Source organism: Leopardus geoffroyi, chromosome C1, assembly GCF_018350155.1.
Source record: "Leopardus geoffroyi isolate Oge1 chromosome C1, O.geoffroyi_Oge1_pat1.0, whole genome shotgun sequence".
NCBI lineage: Eukaryota > Metazoa > Chordata > Mammalia > Carnivora > Felidae > Leopardus > Leopardus geoffroyi.
Window position 1 is genome coordinate 124499783 of NC_059328.1, and position 19836 is coordinate 124519618.

Below are 19836 nucleotides of genomic sequence, written 5' to 3' on the forward strand. Positions count from 1 at the left end.
TGTTTGTGTGCCAGCACCATGCCATCTTGGTGACTACACCTTTGGAATATAGTTTGAAGTCCATAATTATGATGCCTCCACCTTTGTTTTTCTTTTTTCAAGATTGCTTTGGCTATTTGAGGTCTTTTGTGCTTTGAACATCTGCATGTTTAGCAATTGCTGCACATCTTTCTGCAGAATGGGCCCAGAAACACACTTTGACAGGATTTACTTTTTGCTTGCTCAGATACTGTTGAGGAACTAGAAATAACCCAAAATTTCCACATGGGTCTGTTGCTCTTCTATCATCATATCCAAGTTTGGAAGAGCTTCTATCTTCTTACTGACACTTTCTGAAAATGTTCTCTAAAGCATAGCATTCAGAGGGCCTAAGTGCAACGGTTCTTAATCTTGGCTGAATATTGCAACTCCCTGGAGTCTTCAAAATTTCTAACACCCAGGCCCCACTTTAGACTAGAATTGGGTCAAAATCTCCAAGGTGAAGCCCAGTTGGCAGTATTCTTTTTTTTTTTTTTTAATTTTTTTTTTCAACGTTTATTTATTTTTGGGACAGAGAGAGACAGAGCATGAACGTGGGAGGGGCAGAGAGAGAGGGAGACACAGAATCGGAAACAGGCTCCAGGCTCTGAGCCATCAGCCCAGAGCCTGACGCGGGGCTCGAACTCACGGACCGCGAGATCGTGACCTGGCTGAAGTCGGACGCTCAACCGACTGCGCCACCCAGGCGCCCCCAGTTGGCAGTATTCTTAAACCTCCCCGGGTAACTCTGAAGTGCAGATAAGGGTGAGAATCACTTGGACTTCACCTGCTCCAGCTCCTTTGGCTAAAGATGCCCTTTCAGTTCTGTCCCCTTCACTGCTGACTCACCCACTGTCTCTCCTGCTCTTTGGTGACTGTCTTATATGTTCTCAAAGGCCCCAGTGCACCTCATTTTCTGTGTGAGTGTCTCTCATTTCATTCTTCTGTGATTAAGCATCGCCCTCACTTCTTCTGCCAGGCTGGGACCACCTTGACTTTCCAGGTCTGCGTGACACTGACACCGAACAAATACTTATAGGATAGACTGAATCCATCTAGATGTAAGGCAATGGTTTGAGAAAATGTTCTTTTGCTTATTTTTATATGTGTCATTATCCTTCTGTCCATGGGAATTAGTCAGTTCTAAAGGAACTATAGGCAAAGCATTAGTGAGAATAAACAGAAATTCACTGTTTGCTAGCAAACTGTATGTCAAACAGCTAGATGAAGAAACTAGTCTCTAACATGAAAACCTCCAACCTGCTTAAGAAATCCTTGATGTTGCTTTTGTATTGCAAGGCAAGGAGATGAGGATCTAGGTAGCAGCAGAGGCGATGTGAAGTGGTGAAGTGTGTGGGCATGCATGTGTTCTGGCAAGCCCGTGTGTGTGTCTGGATGTGGCTCTGCGTCCTTCTAATAAACATACCCCTTTTTAAGAATACACAGAGGGGATTTCCTACTCCCAAGCGTTTTTTCTCAAATCCTCAACATGTTCTTCTTTTCCCAGAAAATAACAATCAGTGCAAAAGGGATTGAAGCACATTTTAAATTTAGATTATACCCACTTGTGTATGTTTTATGAAACCCACTAGCAAGGAAATAACGTACACGAGGCCTTACCTTGTTAGTTTGTCTAATTAGTCTAAAAAGCCTTGAAAACAATTTCCAGTTGGCATTATTACTACACTCAACTACCCCTTTGAGAACGTCCTCTTACAATGCATGGAAATGGATTGTCTACCCTCATGCAATTAGTTTCAAAACAACTGGCATGTGTAATCAGGGGCCAGTATCATGAATACAAAACATCTGTACTGCTAAGAGGGGTTCTGAGCTGCCAATCACCTCTTTGGCAACAGTTAATTTTTGCAATCAAGAACAGAGGGACTCTCCCTCTAAAAATTCTGTCTTCAGAGGAAACTCCACGCGAAATGGTTCTGTGGATGAAAAATTATGGTTGGCTCGACACATCCCGACAAAACCTTCAGCATGCAGGCAGAGGGAGCATATGGAAAACAAGACTATGAGTTTCCATAAAGAAGTGCTGTGAACTTTTTGAGTGATGGGGAGGGATGACCAGTGGGAGAACTGGGACAAATAAAAAGTTTCTATGGTGTGATTCACATAAATTTGACTTCTGAATACAGATATGGTTTTCTCAGAAATTCTGTACAAGAGGTTAAAGTGAAACCTGGCTGATCGATACATATGGCCCAAGGGCAATATCTGTTTCTTTCAATATCCTCGGATGTATCTGGTCTTTCTTGCCCTAAATTTTGTTGGACCAAGAGCCTGGGGGACAGGGTTTAGAAGTGCTAAACTGGCTTTGCTAGACTGAGTCATCGTTCCCCACTTATGTCAACTTACTTCAGCTATTCTTTCAATTTGGGGCCTTGTAAAGATGGTTCTGAGTCTTTTTAAGTCCTGACAGGGCAGAGTACTGCAAATGCCATTTTGCTTGAGTAACTAATACATATGGCTAGAAATATTAAACAATGAAAGAACTTTCTGGAAACATGGTGAGGGTTCTTCCACCACACATCAGTAACCATAAGGCAAGGTGGTCCCTGCTATGAAGACAGAGGGTCTCAAACTGTAGGGTGTATCAGTGTCATTTGGAGGGCCTGTGAACACACAGATTGCTGGCCCACTCCCAGAGTCCCTTAGTCTGGATGTCTGGGGTGAGGCCTCAGAATCTGCGTTTCTAGCAACTTCCCAGGTGAGGCTGATGCTGCTGGGTTCAGGGGTCACATTTTGAGAATCCCCGGTGGAGGAAAACAGCAGCCCCAACTGCAACTCTGAGGAGAGAGGCCACTTTGGGTTTGGGGGGGGGGGGAGGTGTAAGGTGGCAGCAATGATGTCATAACTGGGATTCGAACCTGTGTCCTTTATGGCGTCACCCGTCACCTCCCGGGACAGTGTGGGGAAGGGGAAGAGAGATCAAGAGGGTTTTTTTTGAAAAGATTTTCCTAATTGTTAGTGAGGAGGAAAAGACTGAAGATATATATGCTAGTTTCCACCAGTAAGGTAATGGAATGTGATTAAACGTAGCTTTTCATACTTTCTTAAAACCTGTGTCAGCATTTCATATCAACCCTTAACAGCAACAGATATATGCAAGTTTTATCTTTATTTGGACAGATGACTAAAAAAGCCATCCCGTTAAAGTAATAACCACAGTCGCCAACAAAATCCCAGATGAGAGCGTGTCTGTGAGGTGAAAGGCCAATCCCGGTTGGATGATCCAGCGGGGGCTGAGGGTATGATCCCGGGTGGAGTGTGAGGGGAATGGCTGTGAGGAGAATGAGGGCCCCACACACTCTTCAATTTTCCCCTTTCCCACCATCCTTGCCTTTGTCTCTTTATTACCATCAAATAATACTTTCCGGGTTTACTCACGCATGTGGCTCTGTCTTCTTCCACTCTGCTCAAATTTTCTTCCTCACTTCCCTTTCTCTTTGTGGCTTGTTCTCAATCTACTGATCCTTTCCCTCCGGCTGCCAACTGTGAACATCATCCCCACCCACTACATCAAGGGTCTGCTTTTTCAGACACGGCATCCAACTGGCGATGCAGCGTGCCTTGACATAGCTTTTCTCATTCACAGGCTGGGATCACACTTACTGGGAGGAAGAAATTTATCATACAGTGAGGCATACCTCAACTGTGCCACAAGAATATTAAGTAGTAACCAAAAGGAATTTACAGATGCCTGTACAGTGAAATAGGAAGAGAAGGGAAGAGGGAGGGAGGGAGAGGCTGACCTTCCCTCTCAGTGTCCACATACATGTTTGCAACCTTCCTTTGGAGATCAAAATGCTAATGTTCTGTGGAGGCTGCTAACAGACCTATATTAAGGTCTGACCAAGGGAATCCTAAATAGTTCAGCCTTTTGTAAAGAGCCTTTCTACTCCGCTTACCTCATCAAGACATCTCTCATACTGTTCCCTTTGATTTTCATTTTCCAAAGCCAATGCTGAATTCTCTGCCTGCAGTGATATACAAAAATAATGCAAATAAATCAATGAAATGTTGTGTTAGGTGACAGCTTATTCAATACAGTTACTAAATATACCTCCTCGGGATCCAAAATAATCTTTGAGAAGAATCTTTGACAAGTTTGCTCTAAGTACTATTACAAATAACTCAGGGATGACTTGTGTCCTATCAACTTGTTCACAAAAGTACATTACCATTTCAAGAAATGCAAAAACTTGATATTCTGAACAGGTAACAAATAAAATCATGGCCTGATGTGAGAGTGTTCTGTAAAAAGATTACAATGTTTATTTCATTCTGTGAAAATGTCAATGTAAGAAATGCCTTAATCCACTTCATTAAGACCTGTCACAGTTTCACAACCCACTATTTGTTTAGGCCATAGAAAAGAATCTCGGGTATATTCATGAAAGCGTAATTCCAAATGCAAACCAAACACGTGGCTTTCCTTGGTAAGCAACGGCTTTTGAACATAAGAATATAATGAGAAATTTAAGAATTTTACTATATTTGCGTCCCTCCCCCCCCGCTTTTAAAAATTACTGCCTCTCTGCTCCCCAGAACCATGTGGGTGTCTGAATGTTAAATAGGTTACTATAGGATACCAGGTTGAATATGATTACTACGTTACAAGTGGAATAAAAACGGGAAAACGTCATGCTCATCAACATATTAGGTTTTAGAAGGAACATGAAATGGTGACATGGGCACGGCCCTCCACATCTGGTGACCTGGGTCCCCTTCAGCTACTACTGGCTCTAGTCTGAATCCTGAACTGTTCAAGTTAACCCTTCCCAAGGCTACAACATTCACCACACACCCTGCTCCTCCAAACAAGCTCCCCCAAGCAAACTGGCTTCTACCTACCCTCCACTACCTACCCCTTCACCACAACCTGTTTTGACATTTGGAAGCGGGGGTATAGAGTTCTAAATCCGTTTTTCCCCCAAAACAACGATGGTGATTTTTAGGTGTTAGAAAGCAGGATCAACATTTTTCCCCTTATAGTTTCTTCCTACCTGTTTTTTTTTAACTTTCTATTTGAAATATTTTCAAACTTGCAGATAATTTGAAAGTGGAAAGAACTCCCTCATACCTTCTCCTCAGAGCCACCAGCTGTTAACATTTTGCCACATTTGATAGATCATCATCTCTTTCTTTCATTGTTTCTCCCTGAAACTTGAGAGGGAACTGCAGGCATGATGTGCTTTATCCCTAAATACTTTTGTGTATGTTTCCATTTTCTTACACAACCAAAGTACAGTTGTCAAATTCAGGAAATATTAATTCATACAATACAACAATCTTACCTTCAGTACCTATTCCAACTCATCCATTGTTCCAATAATGCCATTACAGCAAATTTTTTTTTTTCCAGTCCTAAAACCAATCCAGGGTCAGGCATTGAATCTATTTGTCACCCATATAGGATCTCTTAATCTGGAACAATCCTTTGGTCTTTCACGTCATTAATTTCTTTTTCTTTTTTTCTTTCCTCCCTCCCTCCTTCCCTTCCTTCTTTCCTTCCTTCCTTCCTTCCTTGCTTCCTTGCTTCCTTCCTTCCTTCCTTCCTTCCTTCCTTCCTTTTTTCTTTCTTGGAAGAATACAGGTCAATTATTTTGTAGAATGTCCCTTAATTTGGGTCTGTTTCAAGTTTCCTCTTGCACACTTGTCAGGAATAGCACAAAAATGGTGTGTGTGTGTGTGTGTGTGTGTGTGTGTGTGTGTGTGATGCTGGGTGCTTCTCAGTGCACATAATTATGTCATATCCATATACCTGTTATTGGACATGTTAACTTTGATCATGTGGTTAAGGTGGGGTCTGCCAAATGTATTTCAAAATCACTTGCCTTTTGTAGTTAATAAATAAATCATGCAGAGATATTTTTAGACTATGAAAGTATACTATTTCTCATCAAACTTTTATCAATTTATCTTAGCAACCATTGAATCTTGCCTGAATCAATGAGTATTATGTTTGCACACGTTGATTTCTCACTCCATTATTCTACTTACACTTATGAGTTTGCATTCTTTTCTAAGAAAGTGCTTTTCCTATTTATTATTTACCTATATGAATACATGGGCTCTTATATTATTGAAAGGGTTCTAAGTCATTACTGAATTTATTTTGATGCCCAAATTGTTCCAACTTGAGAAAGGTGAACCCTTGTAACCTGTGCGTTTTGACATGTTTCCATCATTTTTTTTTTTTTTTGATGCTTATTCGTTTAGTTGGAGAAAGAGAGAGAGCACAAATCTGGGGAGGGGCAGAGACAGAGGGAGAGAAGACCCTCAAACAGGCTCTGTCAGCATAGAGCCACACACAGGGCTTGATCCCACGAACCATGAGATCATGACTGAACCGAAGTCAAAAGTCAGATGCTTAACCGACTGAGCCCCCATATTTCCATAATTTTGAGAAAAGACTCTTTTTAGGCACAAGAAAATGTTTCAAGCCCACTTTGCTTTTTCTCTGCCCCATTCCTGAAATCAGCCATTTCTCTAAGGAATCATGTTTGCTTTTTGTTGGGGAATGATATTTGGAAACTATGATCTGAGTATTAACGTGTTCCCATTGCTACTGAGAGGTCATTTCTTCCAGTCCCTTTCAGTAAAAGGGTTTCTCTCTTCTTCTCTTCACTACACACACACACACACACACACACACTCCATCCCCTACAGAATTCTTCCTTGCCTTCTCCTTTTCTTATTTGTGTCTTCCTTTTTTGCAGGGAGAACACAGGCATTCACTATTATTACATTTATTCATTTATTCAACCCTACTGCGCATACAAAATTGTTACACTATGAAAAACAGTAGTAAGAAGAGTTCACAATTTGTTTTTTCTTTAGAATGCATATATATATAGTAACAATATTGTGTTCAAAAGTTACTAGATTGGTAACTGTCCCCCTTTCATAATGGTTACGCTATTCATTCCTTCCTGCAGTTCAGTCCATTTGTTTTTTGATGGTAGTAATATTTAATTTCTCTTCTTGTGCATTTCACCTCCATTTTTGAATATAGAAAGCGTTAATATGATTCCCAGTGTCAAAACTATACTAAAAGATATACTCAGCAAGGGGTCACTTCCTCTTCCACCCCTTGTCCTCCATGGCCCTCCACCTCTTACAGGTTGATTTATAGTGTTCTCTACTCCCTTCTGTGTCTTTATTGTTACTATCAAGTTACAATGATGTCCCTTGGCTCTCTGCAATTACATATGCCACAATTCCTACCAATCCTCTTGTCACATTCTTTCTGCTTAAATCAGCATGTTTCACATTCACGTCCCGTTCTTCGACCCTGCACCTATCCTTGTTTTAGCTTCTTTAACACATGATGATTGGAGGAGGTGGTCATATATTTTTCTTCATTTCTTTAGCATCCTAGAATTTTCCCTCTTCCTTTTTTCTATCAGAACCAGATCTTCAAATGGCACCTCTTCCTTTTTCCTTGCTTCCCTCTCTCCAGAAACATTGCTTCTCTGAGACAGTTACCTCAGGTCCCCCGCACTTTCAAGCCCTGCCCTACAGCCAGCACTGGGCACTTCCGGTCTCCATCCACGGCCAGTACTGGGAATGTTTTCCCCACACCCTCTGCTCCCACCCTCGCCTGTGACACACAGGCTTGTAGCCTTTGTTCTGTGGATATTTCATTTTTATCTTTCTACTTAACAGTGATTTGGAGTTCTAATGTTCTATTTTCCAGTAACTCAGAAGACATGGGTCATATGTGGTTTTCTTTGTGCCTCTGATGACTGCAATGCTTTCTTTGACAGATATATTAAAAGCCCCAGCTTTAGACCAGTTTGTTAGTTTAATCAACAATGAAATTCAGGTCGAGTGATCAAATGACAACGGGGCACAAAAGTTGAGGGAAATTGCTGGGAGAAGCCGTTTTGGATGTGGTCTTGCTAGTGTTAGATCATCTCACCCTATCCCTGGTTTGAGTCCCAGGATTCAAACCCCTGTTTCTTCTTCAGGTACCAGTACTAATACTCGACTTTGACTTCTTTCCTACATTCTTGTCATGGGTAGACATCTGCCACACAGCCCAGTGATTCCACCTCCGCTGATTATCTGCTTATTCAATATTGGTTATTCCTAGGCTGTTTCTTCTCTTCGTTTCCACCCCCCCCCCCCCACCTCCCAACACTCAACTGAAAGCTGTTTCCTTTTGCTCGCTGCTGTTTCCTTCAGGGACTGCTGTGGCCTGTCACACTGAACTTCATTCATACCTGCAGCTGGTGTTACCTCCCAGGTCCTCCCTCAGTCGAGGTGGGAGGACCGGTTCTAGGTTCTAGCCCCAGTGTGGCAGTCTATATGGCAATACCCATCATGAAACCTTTAGCGAGCCATTTAATGTTGCTGGGTTTACAGTTCTTTAGGTAATAAATGAAGGGAACAGCCTAGCCAATCTACAAAGCGACTTCCAGTTCAAATATTTGAATACTGTGAATCACAGGGGAACTGCCAGAATTCCAATTCTATAAAGTCGCTGCTTTCTTTGAAGAAATTGAGCTTGTGTGAGGTCTGCTGGTTTCAGTAAGGCAACCGCACAAAGGATAATGCAAGTAGATAAAGGAGAGAATGGCAATGCCAGTTTACGTTGTTTTCACTTTAAACGTCTTGGAAAAACTGTGTAAGGAAGTAAAGCTGAAAATGGGAATTTATATGGGATGTCTCTCTCTCACTCCTACCCACAATATCATGTTGCAATAACACTACAATCGATCCATTCAGATAATTACCATCATTACACCACTTACATTGCTTGCCTCACGTTTACTGCTCTGACAATCTATTACAGGCAAGCAAATTAAATACCTAAAGGGTTCTGGGGAAGACGAAGTCGTCACATTTATGGTTAATGTGTTCTGTTACAGAGACCAATTTAATTGATGTAATCCTACATATCCCAGGGGACAATAGAGATATTAACAATTATGCCAGTGAAGTTCAAATAATCTTGAACCTGTGATCTTCTTTAATGCATTTGCACTTATTATAAATTCAGGATTTACCTGCTACCAAGATGAGGCAACAGGGGAAAAAGAAAACAAAAGAAACAAACAAACAAAACAAACCTTAATTAAATGTGATTTAAAGAAACAGTGGATAATTTTATGGCAGGGATGGGAAAGGACAGGGAGAGAGGAAAAGAGCAGTAGGTGTTACTACTGAGACTTACAGAAATGACAACACAGGTCTTTTTTAACTTTAAGAAATTATGTTATTAACTCAGTATACTCAGAGGATGTAATTAGAGCATGCGTGCTAACTAAATGTACTGGGTCTTGGTATTCAGTTTTGCCTTCTATAACAACCAAAAACTTTTGCCAGACTTACTTCCTGATTTAGAGCTCCGTGTGGATTCCTCACAACCCCCAGTTGCTGGGATCTAAGTTCCTGATTTCATCTCTAAAGTTCTCACACATTTTTATAAAACTGAATAGCTTTCTAGAGTAAATCTATATCGTTTGGGTTTACTGTGGAGGATGGGTATAAATTAATATATACTTAAAAGGAACGATGTTTTTCAAAAGTCTTGCTCAGTGAATAAATGTTAGCCAAAACTTACAAATGACTGAACAGACTGATGCTTCTAGATTGCTGCTGTACATTAATTCTCTAAATGCTTATTATATTTGAAATCTCTCTATACCATAAATTAGCTTAATACATCTTTGATGACTGAATGTCTGTGTTCCCCCAAACTCCATATGGTGAAATTGTAATGCCTGATGTGATGCTACTAGGAGATGGGGGGGGGGTGGTCTTTGGGAGTGATTAGGACATGAAGGTTGAATCCTCCAAAATGGGATTAGATTTATATAAAAGAGGCTCCAGAGACCTTGCTAGCTCCCTTCCACCATGTGAGGACACAGCAAGAAGGCGCTGGCTGTGAACCAGGAAGCAGACCCTCAACAGATCTTGACCACGCCAGAGGCGTGATACTGGACTTCCTGGCCTCCAGAAACGTGAGAAATAAATTTCTGTTGTTTATACACCACCCAGCCATGGTATTTTGTTACAGAGGCCTGAATGGAATAACACAACATCCTCTTCCATAGCCAAAGGTAGGATATTTCTGCGCAAAAAAGTTCCCTCTGCATTAAGTAACAATTCCACTGTAAGCTTTTTACCTTCCATAGCCTTCCCACTCACCTATCCAACATCCATCTATCTGTGTTTGCTGCTTGAGAGCATGTGGCATCTCTCAAGGCAGGCCAGCCTTCTGGGTCTCTCATGAGGACCCAGATCTTGTTTCCTGGGCTGCACGCCTTTGCTTCTGCTGCATTAGCCTAGAGTCTGCCCCACCTCCCTAGTGGCCCTTCTAAATCCCACTCAATATTTTGTGGTCTGATTCAAACATGAACCTCAAAAGCTAAAATGGGGGTGTATATTAAACTTTAAAAAGCAATTTCAGATGTACAAAACTATTTGGAAACCATTACAAAGAATCCTCCTACCTTTCACTCCCAATGCCTCAAAAGGTTACCTTTTTGCCACACTTACTTTATTACTCGTTTAAAATCAGAGATCACTAAAAGAATTTTTTTCAAAGTAAGATGCAGACATGATATCCCTTTACTCCTTAATACTGTGAAGAGTATTTTACGAAAAATACATTTTCTTACATAGCTGCTGTATAGTTATCAAATTCAAGAATTAACTTCCATACAAAATCCTAGTCCACTCTACAGACTTTGTTCACATTTCACCAATTATCCCCCTAATGTCCTTATTGAGTCCGGGATCAACTCCAGGTTCCCTGCACTTAATTATCATTTCTTTGTAGTCTCCTGTAATGTGTAATAGTTCCTTTGTTTTTCGTGACTTTGACATTTTTCAAGAATACAGGCCAGCTATTTTGTAGAGTATCCATCAATTTGTTTCATGCTTCCTCATGGTTACATATAAGTATTTTTGGCAAAACTATCAAAGCGATGATATCGTGTCCTTCTTGGTACACGACATGAAGAGATATGTGGTGCAGATTTATCTCATGACTAGCCTGCTAACTTTCATCACTCAATTAGGTTGGTATCCACCAGAAGTGACCATGAAAAACGTATTTCTCTTTATAATCAGTAACTATCTTGTGGGAAGTTATTTCAAAAATATATAACTACCCAAAGTCTTTGAGATTATGCAAATATCTAAATAGCCACACATTGTTCATATATTTTAGCATCCGTTGATAATTTTTTGCCTAAAACAATTATTACAGTTATGGTTACCAAATAGCAATTTTTAAATCCCACTATTACTCCTATGTTCATTATTTGAACTCTGTTATAAGGAGGGGGTCATTTTAACAATTAATTATAATGCCTTCAATTGGGATTAATAGTTTTTTTTTCAATTTTTTTTTCAACGTTTATTTATTTTTTTGGGGACAGAGAGAGACAGAGCATGAACGGGGGAGGGGCAGAGAGAGAGGGAGACACAGAATCGGAAACAGGCTCCAGGCTCTGAGCCATCAGCCCAGAGCCTGACGCGGGGCTCGAACTCACGGACCGCGAGATCGTGACCTGGCTGAAGTCGGACGCTCAACCGACTGCGCCACCCAGGCGCCCCGGGATTAATAGTTTTATGAATATTGATAATATTCTCTCAAGCCAAACTGTAAGCCCTTTGGGACCAGGATGATGCCTTATATGCCTTTTTTCAAAAGAGTAATATTTAAAATTTTACTATAGTTTTGGGTGGAGCTAAAACTCACTTTGATATTTATATGTACTTAATACCAGTGAGTTTGCACAAGTAGTATGTCAGGCACTTTTACCTATGTGCTCTCTGTGGTGGTCACAGACATACATACAGATATATCCTGATGTATCTTTTTGATAAGAACTTATTCACAAGTGGGAAGTTAAACAAATGACAAACAATTTTTACTCTTTACATATGTCAATTTATTATTATGCTATCTATAGTTTCCAAACAACAACAAACAGTATACATCATCTGACACATTTTGACAACTGGCAGAATATTTAAAGTTTCTACTTCTCTATATACTAAGCAGTAAGAGAAATTGGGTTTTTGTTCCTAAAGTGTTAATTTCACTCATCACTAGTATTACCATAGCGGTAGATTAAAAATGACTGAAAATGCTTTATGATGTATGTCCTATACTCTGGACTGGCCTTATTGACTTGCCTGGCTAATAGAATGTAGCTGAAGTGCCATTATGGGGACTTCCAAGGCTAGACCATGAGTGTTTTGGCTTCTACTTTGGCCTCTCAGAACACTAGCTCTTGGAGTCTTGAGCTGCCACGTAAGAAAGCTGGTATGTTCACGTGGTATCAGGCCAGGGCCACATGGAGAGGCCCTGGAGGATGAGATGCCCTGTGGAGAGATACAGGCCGGGGAGCACTGAGAAGCCAGATAAGGGAGCAAGGAAGCGATTTTCAAATTCAGGACCCACACAGTTGTGAGAAAAATAAAACAGTCATTTTAGGCCTCAAAGGTTACACAGCAATAGATAAGTGGAATGGACATATTTAGGAGATGAGCCAGAACATCAATTTTTCCCTGCATACATCCAGTTACTGATCTCTCACTGTTCTCCAAGAAATATTCTATGGAGGCTACAAAGATATACAAAATAGGGGCTACCTCAAAGAAGGAAATAGCCTCGTAGAGGAAACAAATTAATTTCTCACATTGAAAGCTATCATACAATAAGATTAGAGGGAAAAAAATAATCGGCTAATTTTACCTGAGGTAGGAAGAGGGAACTTGACCTTTGAATGAGCCTACTCAATAGGCATTCAAACCAACAGCAAAAGTCCTCATTGGAATGAATAAAAGAAGTATTACAATTTTGAACAAAATACCAAGCAAATGACATCTGGCTTGTATTAGGAATTGGAAATTATCCCACCATGATAGAATCCTGGGTGTAGATGCTGCCAAATTATTATGAAAGTGAATAATGTCAGGCACAGGTAAATATCCACTGCAGAGAATATCTTGGGTTCAAGAGTGATGAACAAGAACAAACTGATGGCGTGCAAATGAAAGCAGTAGAAATGCAGCAGGGATACTGTGGTCTGGAGAAATAAGGTGGAAATAGGAAGGAAAAAAGAAAAAGAAGAGAAGTCCAATCCACAGTACTTAAAAAGGATGCATCCCTGTGGCTACCTCTGCTGCAAAAGGTGGTCTTTTTCAGAATGTGTCTTCCCATCTGACTGAAAATCTTTCAGTTCAGCAAAGGTACACAGGTCAGAATAAGGGTAAGAAGGCTATTTGGGAAAGTGTGTTCCTTTACAACTCCCACCCTGAATTGGGGTCCTGTGTGCTCTAGTTAAATAACTTACTTGCTAACTACAGTGCCATCCAACTCTGGTCTCTGGGCCAAGGAACCTCACATCAGCCTTTTGAACAAAACAAGGAATGCCCCAAATATCCAGAATTACACCATAGTCTGTTCTATTTTGAACTAGAAACACTAGGAGAATAAATCACCACAGGAGGGGCTAAGTCTGCCATTAAGCATGCTATCCAAGTATGCACATTTTGATTTAGCAGAGGTGTGGAAAGCCTGAGTACAAAGGACGACACCAAGAACTGGACTTGGATATTGAATCCCCTTCCCTTTATCACCATCAAATGAACCTGATGGGGTCTGTATCATTCACCTTATCGTAGCCCGTCACTGTAGTGACTGTGCTAGAGATAGGTGGCTAAGGGGTGTTTCCCACTGACTCTATTTAAGAGCAATAGTCTCTTATACCCAGGTGGGGTCTAGGGCTCCTATACATTTTGGAGGAAAATTCTGTCAACCTAAAAAATTCAGGAAATAGTTATGAGCTGTGCCCATCCACAACAGGAATGAACACGGACACTTGTGTATCCAAACATGAAGACATGTTTGGACACCGAAATGTCCTTGATCTTGCACTCTAAAGACCTTAGGGATAGTCGCTAAGTCCAGGCCTAAAACAAGGCAATGGGCACATAAATTGAAATAAAATGTTATCCCTCTTTCAAGGAGTTCAGGATCCCATGCAATGAGAATGTGTTATGTAGGACCTGTCTGCAGGTTCATTTTTGAAGAATTAAATAGAAAACATTTCACAGTGAAACTTCTGTGTACTTCCAGAATTTAAATCCTTAGGTGGGGCTCTAGACCAGTGGTTTGCAAACTTGGGTATGCATTAGGGTGACTTGGTGTGTTCGTTAGGTCAGCTTGTCGGGCACCAACAGTGTTTGGATTCAGCCCATCCAGGGAAGGACCCATGAATTTGCATCTCCAAGTTCCTAGGTGATGCTGATGCTTACTGGTCTAGGAACTGTATTTTGAGAACCAGTGTCTCAGTAGGATCAGTTTCAGAATGAAGGCAGGGATTACTTTGCACCACCCCCAGCTGTCGCCAACTTTGAACGGCTCAGGAGTTTCTTACTGCTTTTCTGGATTTGGAGGTGGCCGCCATGTGTGTCTTCTCCACCGGAAGCCCTCAAAAATCTCTTGAGTGGAACAGGTGCCTGCTCTCTGCTTCCACAATGTATCATATGTGTACCTCTAGGAGAGCACCTACTGTAAAGATTCTCACTTCATGTAGATGAAAACATACAAGTTTGTGCTTTGCTTTCTCTTACTCATTTTATGAGTCTGCCTCTCTCCTCTTACCTCAGTGATTCTCACTGGGGAGAAACAGTCCCTTAGAGGATATATTGATGTGTGTCTCTGTTTCTGTGCGTGTGTGTGTGTGTGTGTGTGTGTGTGAATAGGAAAAAATGTGTGTCACTTGGACAAATATTATTTGATATTGTATTGTATCTGAAAAATAATAAAAGGTAATGCTTTCACAGTAGAAACAGAAAAGAAAGCTCCATAATTTTCTTGCCTACAGGGGACATTCAGGAAAGAAATCCATGTATGGAGTTGGGAGGCGGTAGGAGTGGTAAGAAGGGTATATCATCCTAGGAGCAAAGTCTGAGATTCTAATGGGAGGACACAGTGTGCTTTTTTAATTTCCTTCTTATTCTTATTTTTTATAATGGAAAGAGGCCTGGCCTTTGAAGTCAAGTAAGTGTTTATTTGGATCCTGGTGCTGCCTCTTGCCTGCCACGACCGCAGGCAAGTCACTTGGGCTCTGAGCCTGTCTTTCCTTGGTAAACAAGAGGAAAGGGAATACCCATCACTCCTTTGATGTTGAATGGCATGATGAATGTAAGGTACATCTAACACAGCGCCTGGCCCCTTACAGGATTCGATCAATGTCCGTTTCCTTCTGCCCTTTGTAGAACAACTCCCATCTGAATCTGGGCAGCTCACAGGCTTCAGCAGGGGGAGAGGCGTCAGCCAGGGGGTCTTTGTGGACTGGGGAGATTCCAGCCAAGAGCAGTGTAACATGGGCCCTCACACCTGGGTCTTTTAAACAGCCTTGCACATAGGTCAGCTTCTGGCACTGGCTCCCTTCATCTGAAGCCTTCTCTTCTCCTTTCCCTCCCTCTCTTACTCCTCATTCCCACTTGCCAGAGCCCATTTATCTACCACCCTCCCCTGCAGAAAACTCGCTATCACAGAGATACTCCCAACTTCCTTCACATTAAGATTCACAGCTGATAAATAAAGCACTAAGAGGATTTGCATTTTAAGAGAGGATTAAGGAGTGAATCTTTAATTGTAGCAATGGCTGAATTAGAAAGCGGGAAAGCAGGCAGGTTTGCAGGGGTGTAGGTTGGTCTGGGATAAGCCATCGCATTTCACCTTGAAGCCATGTCACAAGTGATCACCTACTGGGCTCTCTTGTAAGGCCTAGAAGGACTTGATCATGAGAATCTCTACTATGTCATAGGGCAGTTGAAATGAACCATGTCCCACTTGGTTCTTCCCAAACTGAACATATGAAATAGTCATCTCTCTTGTGGGTTGTGGGTGCCACTGAGCCACTAAGAACAGGGTGCCACCTGTTCTTAGGTGCCTATTCCCTGCCACCCCTTGGCTACAGCACCCGCCACATGCAGTACAGGGTGGTTGACATCCACCCAACCCCTGGCTCAGTGAAGGCAGGCCATGTCGTTTCCTCCATCCTGCACTGCCTGGGACGCGGAAGGGTAACCAGACCATTTGTAATTCTGACCCTTTCCACGTACAATCCTTACTTCCCAGGGATGTAGACTGCAGCTATGATTATAAAAAGAAATTTTAATTGGTTAGGGGAATAAACACTTCTGTTTTATGCGTCCAAGGTGCTGTTTCTTGATTCTTCTCAAACTTACCTTCAAACCCTTGCCACTTGCCAAGGCCACAGATGGGACGTGCTGGGAAATCACCACCATTGCAGATTCCATCCCCACCCCTACACACGGTACTATAAACTATAACAGAAAAGTCCAACTAAACCCTTTAGACTGATATGGAGTAAGAACAGTCAAGCCAGGCTGAGGGAGACACAGGATAGCCAATGGCTCGGGGACATGAGACAAGAGCTGCACACAACCTCCCAGCAGCGGGACCACATTCTCACCTCCTCAAAACAAGCTCCTCTTTGGGAATGTGCTGGCAAATGTTTAACAATCCACTCTCTGGGAGAGAAGAGTCCCACTTGGAAGTCTTTTCCAATTTCCATGGTGTAAATACTGCCACCATGATTGAGTCCAAGGCCCCAAACACAAAGTTGGGAGGAGATGCATGGTAGCATATCATCATACAGTGTCCTCACCATATAGGATATAGAGCTCAGATAACAGTAAAATGGTGTCACTGATTTGAAATGAGATATGTGCCCCTATGTTTATTGCAGCATTATTTACATTACTCAAACTATGGAGGCAGCCCAAATATCCATCAATACATGACTTTGTAAAGGAGATATGGTCTACATACACAACGAAATATTACTCAGCCATGGAAAAGAATGAGATCTTGTCATCTGCAACAACACGGATGGATACAACACCGGTATACTGCTAAGTGAACAAAGTCAGTCAAAGACAGATATTATATGATTTCATTCATAGGTGGAATCTAAAATAACAAAATGAGCAAACACACAAGCAAAAGCAAAAACAGACCCATACATATGGAGAAAAAACTGGTAACTGATGGGAGTGGGGGCAGGATGGGAGGTACAGGCTTCCAGCTATGGAATGAATAAGTCATGGATGAAAGGTATAGCATAGGGAATATAGTCAAGGGAATACAGTCAATGGTATTTTAATGTTGTATGGTGACAGATGGTAGCTACAGTTGTGGTGAGCATAATATATACAGTTGTTGAATCACAATGTTGTACACCTCCAACTAATGTAAAAAAATAGTAAAATGGGGTGCCTGGGTGGCTCAGTTGGTTAAGCGTCTGACTTCAGCTCAGGTCATTATCTCGCAGTTCATGAGTTCGAGCCCCGCGTCGGGCTCTGTGCTGACATCTCGGAGACTGGAGCCTGCTTCGGATTCTGTGTCTCCCTCTCTCTGCCCCTTCCCCACTCAGCCTCGCTCTCACTCTCTCTCTCTCTCTCTCTCCCAAAAATTAACATTAAAAAGTTAATAAAAAAATAGTGAAATGTAAAATAATCAGGAAGTGATGAGTTTTGAGTGTGTATTGTCTTTGCCGTTAAATGTAACTTACATAATTTAACTAATAATACTTGCTGTGTTTAATGACAGGCTCACAAAATTCTTGAAAAAATTACAGTTGGATCTCCAAAGCTGGTATGAGCTTCCTTCCACACACCATTATTCCCATCTATTATAGATCTTGAGACTATCTCTCCGATGGGGTAAATGTACCCATTTATATCTGCTAATACAAAAGGGTTTACTGAATGTGCTCTGCTTGGAATTTTATTCAGGAGCCTACTTGACTCAGCAGTGACCATCAGGCCTCTCAGCTTGATGTCATTCCCAGCTCTGCTCTCTTCCTGAGGTCTATTTATGCGATTTAGTTTCAGAAACTCAAGTGTCATATAAAGTGTCATAAAGCTGATAGCACAGGGACCTCCTCCCTCATTTAATGAGGTGCCTTCCTTCACCTCTGAACTTGCTAAGGAGGTTAGCCTCACCACCCCTCCCCTGAAACTCTTTCATCCACCACTTTTCAGGCCCTGTCCCCAACCCCACACAAGCTGGAAGAGGAAAACTGATGCATTCAGCTTGCAAAAGACTGCTTTTGAGAGTCAGACATGTGTGGATTTAGGGAAGTGAAGATTTGTGGGTCTGATGAGTGTGTGTCTTTAAAGGCTGATACAAACATTCTATTATTCCAAACATTTAATAGCACTGTCAAATTATGCCTATTAAAATTGAAAATTTCAGCAATTCAACAAATTACATATTTGAGCTCAAGATGTAACAAGCATTTTCCAATCATGACAGAGCCAACAATTTACGTACTCTAAAATTCTTAGCAAAAGCAACCTTTACACATATCTCCCCCACCCCCAAGATGTGCTTCAGACATAGAAAATCTATGACTTTTAAGTAATTCCTCAACCTGAATCACCTACTTCTTAGTAGAGGAAGATAACGTCTGGTCTCAGACATTTCTCAGACTATATTTACTTATATTTTGTTCTTCAAAATCTTGAGGAATGGGTATTTGTCCCCCGGTACCAAGAAGCAGGTGATTCAATTTGAGGTATTAACTGGGAATTCCTTGAGGAATAGGATTATTTGACTTCTGAGCTATTCAGGAACTGAAGGACAAATGGGAAGAAAACAAGAGCAGACATCTGTGTTCCAGGAATCCTTTTACGCCAAAGAGGAAGTTACTTAAAAAATGCAAATAAAAGTACAAAGATATACCATCACACACACACACACACACACACACACACACACACGACAGGCACAAATTGAAATTTTTATATGCAAGTGTTGGCAACAAGAACTCTGAGATACCACAGGTGGGAGTGTACATTAGTTATACCCATTTTAGAAGAGTTTGGCTTACAAACAATAAGAGACTCTTAAAAACTGAGAATAAACTCAGGGTTGATAGGGGGTGGGAGGGAGGGGAGGGTAGGTGATGGATATTGAGGAGGGCACCTGTTGGGATAAGCACTGGATATTGTATGGAAACCAACTTGACAATAAATTTCATATTAAAACAAAACAAAACAAAACAAAAAACAAAAAAAGAAGAGCTTGGCTTAACCTGATAAAGGAGGACACTCACACATTCTGACCCAGCAATGCCATTTCTAGGTATATTAACTATACACACCTGTGAACATATATACTAGGATGCCCATATACGTGTATTCACAACAGCTTTGTTCTTATCAGCTCCCACAGAGAATTCAAATGAAAATTTACAGTGCATTGGATAATTTGTGGTAAATTTATATGAGAGAATACTACATAGAAGTAAAATACAGTGGAGTAAAACTACAAGGATGAATCTTGCAATCACAGCACTGAGCAAAAGAAGCAAGATGTATACTTAAACATACATGTGTGTATGTATACACACAGGTGACTCTTGAACAACAGGGGTTTGAACTGCAAGGGTCCACTTATATGCAGATTTTTTCTACAAATGCAGCATATTTTCTCTTATGATTTCCTTAACATTTTTGTTTCTCCAGCTTACTTTAGTGTAAGAATACAGTATACTGTACATATGACACATGAAATACGTGTTAATCGGCTGCTTATATTATCAGTAAGGCTATTAGTTAAGTTTTTTGGGATCAAAAAATTATACGCAGAATATCAACTGTGTAGGGGTTTGGTGCTCCAACCCATGTTTTTCAAGGGTCGGCTGTGTGTGTGTGTGTGTGTGTGTGTGTGTGTGTGTGTACCTGCATACATATACACACATATATAAATATACACACACACAATACACA

At 41.2% G+C, this 19836-nt stretch overlaps 1 protein-coding gene across 7 annotated transcripts in view; it reads right to left on the reverse strand.

Moving 5' to 3' along the window:
- NCKAP5 (NCK associated protein 5) overlaps positions 1 to 19836 on the reverse strand; it is a 976326-nt gene that overhangs the window by 205825 nt on the left and 750665 nt on the right. For all 7 annotated transcript variants that reach the window (XM_045479574.1, XM_045479575.1, XM_045479573.1 and 4 more), the window contains one exon: positions 3939 to 4007. In XM_045479574.1, the coding sequence (XP_045335530.1) occupies positions 3939 to 4007 (69 nt within the window). The remainder of the gene's footprint in view (positions 1 to 3938; positions 4008 to 19836) is intronic.